This window comes from Nelusetta ayraudi, unplaced genomic scaffold (assembly GCF_046127955.1).
Source record: "Nelusetta ayraudi isolate G7.1 ecotype Tasmania unplaced genomic scaffold, CSIRO-AGI_Nayr_v1 ptg000013l, whole genome shotgun sequence".
Taxonomy (NCBI): domain Eukaryota; kingdom Metazoa; phylum Chordata; class Actinopteri; order Tetraodontiformes; family Monacanthidae; genus Nelusetta; species Nelusetta ayraudi.
Window position 1 is genome coordinate 4,413,986 of NW_027466063.1, and position 6,000 is coordinate 4,419,985.

The following is a 6,000-nucleotide window of genomic DNA, read 5'->3' on the forward strand; positions in this document are numbered from 1 at the left end:
AAAACAACCATCTGCTGAAGCAGTTTTTTTTTACCTCAGCAGATTAAACAGTTGAGGAGTTCGCATGTTCTCCCAGTGTCTGCGTGGGTTCTCCACGGGTTCTCCGGCTTCCTCCCACAGTCCAAAAACATGCAAGTGAGGTGAATTGGGAACTCCAAATTGTCCGTGGGTGTGTCAGAGTGAATGGTTGTTTGTCTCTATGTGGCCCTGTGATGAACTGCCCACTTCGCCCTGTGACAGCTGGGATAGGCTCCAGCAAACTCCCGCAACCCTGAGTTCAGGAAGAAGCGGTGATTGAAAATGGATGGATGGTTTTGAAATGGAGATAATATTCCAAATGTTCCGTTCCACCTAAAAAAAAAATATATCTGCATCCAAATGACTTTCCTTTCCTTTCCTTGCCTTGGCTAACTGATTTTTCTTCCTCCCAGCTGGTGACTGAGGAGCCTCCACTCTGCAGGTGGAACAGGTCGGAGTGGAAGCAACTCTGCCAGCGCCAGATAACGCCAGGCAGCGGGTGAAGGTTCACAAGAGCCCCCTGCAATCTATATGGAAAGCAGGTTGACTACATCACGCCGTGACTGCCGAGGGACACCTCAGATGGCCAAGATGTGCAATTATCTCCACTCCGGGCCATGCAGGAATACCTGCCATTGTTTCCATGCCACAGAGGGGCGGTGGCGGCCGGGCGTCATTGTTGCTGCAGCCTGAACCGTGACGCCCCAGTTCACTCGCCCACCCTGGGTGGGGAGTGTCTGACTGGTTTGTCCTCCTCCTCCGCAACCCGGATTTCTGTGCATATTTACACACGTTGGTGTGCAAACACGTTGGTATATTTGTATGGTTGAGGGCTTGTCGTTTCGTCACATAGGGCATTTGGACGTTCAAATAGAAGAAAAACATAAAACCGTCGAGTTATTTTTGTTCCTTGTTTAAAAAATTGTCCCATCATCCTTTGTACATCTCATTGACTTGTAACATGGAGAATGACCTCCAAGCTATGACCTGGCATGGAACTATATAGTCTTGGTCACCTGCCCAGCACTCTTTTATCAGCCAACCTCATCACCTAGGCTAATATTTACAGTATCGCTTTGCTTTAAAGAGAATCTGAAAGCCACCTGTGAGCCTGAGCCAATCCAAACGACCTGACTCGTATTTTTTTTTCTATGAGACACTGAGCTGAAAGACTCATTTCAGTGTAATTGACTAAACACAGATGTGAAGTCAAACAAACCAATATCTTGGTCTGGCTGCACGTGTGTTTTATCCCCTGGCTCCACCAGTCACTGTCGACCTGAGCCATTTTCAGCTCATCCCTCACAGCCACAATGCAGCGTCTGTCCATGCACGGGGTGAAAAAAACAAAAACAAAAAAAAAAAACGCTTTCTTTCCCGCAGATCAACGAAGTCAAACTGGGCACTCCGGCTTTTTTTTCTTTTTAGGGAGACAAATGTATTTGTTGCCATAGCAAAGTTTCCAGGGAAACCGATCGGCCCGGTGAAGACCAAACGCTGAAAGAGAGAGAGAGAAGCTGGATGAAGCCGCACAGGTGCACGTCTCCCCTTTGCGCACAGCATGCACCGCGTCTCTCAGCTGCTGGGAAAGTCAAGTGGCACACAACGGATGATGACCGACCCCCCCCCCCCCCCCCCCCCCCACACACACACACACACACCACCCACACCTGTTGGCTTCCTTCCCTCTGTCCGCTGCTTATAACTAGTGTTCTTCGACGCGCTCCCGCCGAGAGACAGTGAGTTTGATGTCATTGGTCAGCTTCAGCCGCGCGCCGTCTATAAAGGCGCGCGACTCGGGGCGCCGGAGCGCAGAGAGCGTGCGAGGCGAAGAGCCGCGCCGACCGAGAGGAGAGAAGAGGAGAGCACCTGTTACCGACACAGAGTGGAGAAAGAGGAGCGCGCACTTCCTCCTCAGCGCTGTGAGTATGTCATTTATTGATGTTTGAAGACAAACAGCCCTGCACCCGAAAGAGAAAAGTGTCTGGAATGTTTTTTTTTTTGTTTTTTTTTAGAGCGAACTGCTTGGTGCGCAAACAACCTTTTCTCCCCCGCACCTGTTGAACGCAATGTAGCTCATATATGTGCGTGTGTATTTTTCTTATCGTTTAGAGCCCGCCGGGTTTTTTTTTCTTTTCTTTTTGTAATAAATGAGCTCATACGCGATCTGCAGTTTGCAATAACTCTCAGTCGTGTCTAGTTTGGTCACCTGTGCGTTTCCACTTGCTAATCAGACGTTACAATTGTTGCTTGTAAAAACAGAAAAAAAAAGCAGGAAATCTGAGGGACTTTTTATTTATTTATTTATTTTTTTTAAATACAGCGGCGACCATCATTTCGTTCATTTTAACGAGGTTATCATGTTGAATCCGAGTTATGTCGTTTGTTTATTTTTACTTCTTTGTATAATTGTCTTCTTTACTTACCAATTTTTTTATTTGTTTTTTTTTTTTATATTATTAACCTGCCATTTAGAGCCAAAAATGGAAATTATCCACATATTTATTTACCATTAGATGTATAAATTGAAATATTCATTGATGTGTACTGTCCTGTTTTAAATAATCCGCCTAAAAATCTGAATCTTCTGGTCAAAGATGTTTCTGCTTTTGAAAAGCACCTTAAAAATAAATCACTTCAGGTGTGCCACTTCTTTAGTCAATCAAATTACATTTTTCCGGCAACCCTCTAAGTGTTTTTTTGGTTTCTCGCTCCTCAGGGCTCCAACAAGTTATTTTTATCTCTCTGCTCCCAGTGGAGGATCCATCCTCTGATCACCTCCCACCACCCCTCCCTCCCGTCTGTTATTAATCGCAGACACTCCTGACTGCACCTCTCCCGAGCGCCCACGCATCCCACTGCCTGGTGGGAACATGTGGGTTCTGGATAAGATCCGTGGCTCGGTGGAGACCGGCGTGCTGCGTCAGGGGGAGAACGGCGACCGGAGAGGAGTCGCCCCTTCTCCCTACAGCAATGTCCTCACCCCGGACAAGATCCCAGACTTCTTCATCCCCCCGAAGCTGGTCAGCAACCCGCCCGAACCGGAGACGCCTAGCGTGAAGCCCAAAGACGGACCGCAGGCCTCGGCCCCGGAGCCGAGCGTCAGCCGCGGGAGGAAGATCAGCAGCCCCAAGAGTCCTGGCCTGGTGGCCAAGATCACCGGCGACACCAAGAACCTGCTGAAGGCGGCCAACCGACACATCATCCAAATCGAGAGTGCAGACGACGTGGTGGCCGGGGACACCAACGCCGACCCGCAGTCGCAGACTGCCATGTCCCTGCCCTACATGGCCAAAACCCAGACGCCATATGGCTTCGCCACCCTGAAGGAGAGCCCCCACACTCGGCGCAAGGAGTCGCTCTTTCACTGCGAGCACACCAGCCCCATCACCTCGCCCAACGCCCAGCGCAAGGGCAAGGGCGACGCGGGGAACCACCTCAACCCGGCCGACCTCAACGCCTCCCACATGAATCCGTACCGCTATTTCAGCGGCGGCGAGAGCGACACCTGCTCCTCGGCCGAGTCCTCGCCCTTCAGCTCGCCGCTGCTGTCGCGCTCTGCCTCGCTGCTTAAGATTTTCACCCACGAGACGCAGGCCAAGGTGGTGAAGGCCAAGAGGACCTTCGCCCGCCACAGCTCCCTGTCCACCGACGAGTGCAGCTCGGCCGAGCCCAGCCCCAACGTCACGAGGCGCCTGCACCTGCCCCATTACCACGGCAGTGGCGGCGCCGCGTCGGACCAGGCGCACCAGCGCGAGCACACCATCACCCTGCACAAGGGCGGGACGGTCCGGATCAGCGCCAACTACGACGCAGGCACATCCCGCCTGCTGATCCGCGTGCTGGCGGCGGAGAGCCTCTACGACAAGCACGTGGACATCAAGAGCATCCACTGCTGCGTGTCCGTCTACCTGAACCCCGGAAAGCTGCAGAAGCAGCGAAGCAACATCATCAAGAACAGCCGCAACCCGGTCTTCAACGAGGACTTCTTCTTTGACTCCATCAGCCCGGTTCAGGCCAAGAACCTGTCGGTGAAGTTCAAGGTGGTGAACAAGGGCACCAGCCTGAAAAGGGACACGCTGCTGGGGGAGCGAGAAGTGCCTCTGACCAAGCTGCTCTCAGGGCTTTAGATGCGAAGCACCGGGAGGTCACGCAAAGGTCTGAAGAAAGAAGTAACTTAAACGGCAACAAAAAATTATTCTAAGCATAAATTAGCTTACTACACTGTGCAACATATCGCATGGCAACTGGATTGTCGAGTCCTAAAAGTCTGTAATCTTGCACATCCATCCTGCCGAGCTCTAATAGTAATGCGTTTTCAGTTGATTGAAATATCCGATTAGTTTTGATGGAAGCAGGAGGTAGTGCTCAGAGGGATCGGGAAAAGGAAATAATTGCGGAATTGCTGCGAAGATCAAGGTTAGAGTAGGTACTGTGGAAGTGGCTATTTTATCATAATTGAAACAAAACAAAGACAAAAACTGACAGAATTCTTTTTGGGTGGGAAAAACGTATTCCGTGGCTTGTTATGGGAAAAGGCACAGCAAGCCCGAGGCCAGTGATGCTAGTCAGTTTTCTCAATTGCTCCATCTCATCCAATCTCTTTCCAATTTTGTTTTATAAATGGACTTTCTCTTTCCAAATGACTTTTTATGGATTCTCTGGATAAATTAAATGAATTCCAATAGATTTCCCCTGTTATGACAGGCTAGCATTATTTCCAAATTATAATAGCTTTCAGCGCAGAGAAATATTATTTTGATGGTCCTGTTGACAGATAAAGATATTATGAGTGTGGGAGTTTCTCCCAACGCTCCTCGCAGGCCGCAGTCAACAGCAGCGACAGATGAAAGTGACAGATGAAAGGGTCTCTACGGACATATTTCCCAGGATGTACATCAACCTGTCCTGCTGTCACTGCCTGCGCTCTGTTCGACAGGTGCGGCATGGTTTTTACTGTAGTCATATGACATATAAGTACATAGTAGAGCAGGATGTGATTCTCCATTGTATGTTCTGCGAGCGCAGCTTTGAATCGGCGCCGTATCCTGATGTGCAAATGGCCCTTTGATCCTGGTTGCTAGGACCCACCTCCTACGGGCCACGCAAAGGGGATGCACGGGCGCCACAAAAGATGTTTTAGTGCATGTCATAAATGGATTTATAATCTCATTAGCGAAGCAAAGTGAACTGCGATTACATTAGCCAATCGTTTAAGTGAAGTAGTGTTCCTACGTCGCAAAAATCAACAGGTGTCATCCGAAAACAAAAGGTTTTTTGCATTTCTTGGTAACAAAGACACAAAAAATGTATGCTCAGAGTTAAATGCTGATGTCCATGTGGTTGAAAACATTCTGCATGATAATATATATATATATATATATATATATATATATATATATATATATATACATATATATATATATATATACTTATATATGTATATATATATATATATATATGTATATATATATATATATGTATATATATATATGTATATATATACATATATATATATATGTACTTTTTCTTCAAAGAACGACTTCAACAAACTTTGCGCATCATAATGCATTTGCAATGTAAATCAATCTATGTATTGTTTCACTCAGAAGTGTCTAAAAGTCGTGAAGTTGTTGCGTGCCTTCTTCCTGTACTTTAAACAGTCGATGGTTCTGTTTCAGTGAGACCTCACCTCAACGAGTTCACGAATGCTGCAATGAAGGAATGTGTGCGGGATACCTGAGGAAAAAAATAATTCCTTCATAAGGACCTGTGTGATATGTGCTGCATGCTGGATGAGATCCCTGCGGCCTTAAGAGGGGCCAGCGTGGACGTCACGCCTGCATTGTTGATGCCTCCATCAGTGTGGGCACCATGATTAAATCTTGTGCAACCAGGCAACGGCCTCTTGCCAAATAGGTTCACCGACATCTCCATCCTGCATTGTGAGAGGCTTGTGATACCTCTGTGTTTTGCCAAAAT

General features: G+C 48.0%; 1 protein-coding gene across 2 annotated transcripts; it reads left to right on the plus strand.

The window, feature by feature from the left end:
- Positions 1-1,683: 1,683 nt before the first annotated feature.
- On the plus strand, positions 1,684-5,415 carry LOC142886046 (C2 calcium-dependent domain-containing protein 4C). 2 transcript variants are annotated; one of them, XM_076022961.1, is made up of 2 exons: positions 1,684-1,940; positions 2,738-5,415. In XM_076022961.1, exon 2 carries the CDS (start codon positions 2,892-2,894, stop codon positions 4,146-4,148), a length of 1,257 nt encoding a protein of 418 aa, XP_075879076.1. In that variant the 5' UTR covers positions 1,684-1,940; positions 2,738-2,891; the 3' UTR covers positions 4,149-5,415. The 2 variants fall into 2 exon arrangements, with proteins under 2 accessions (XP_075879076.1, XP_075879077.1); XM_076022962.1 differs by having other exon boundaries at positions 1,869-1,940; positions 2,836-5,415.
- Positions 5,416-6,000: the final 585 nt, after the last annotated feature.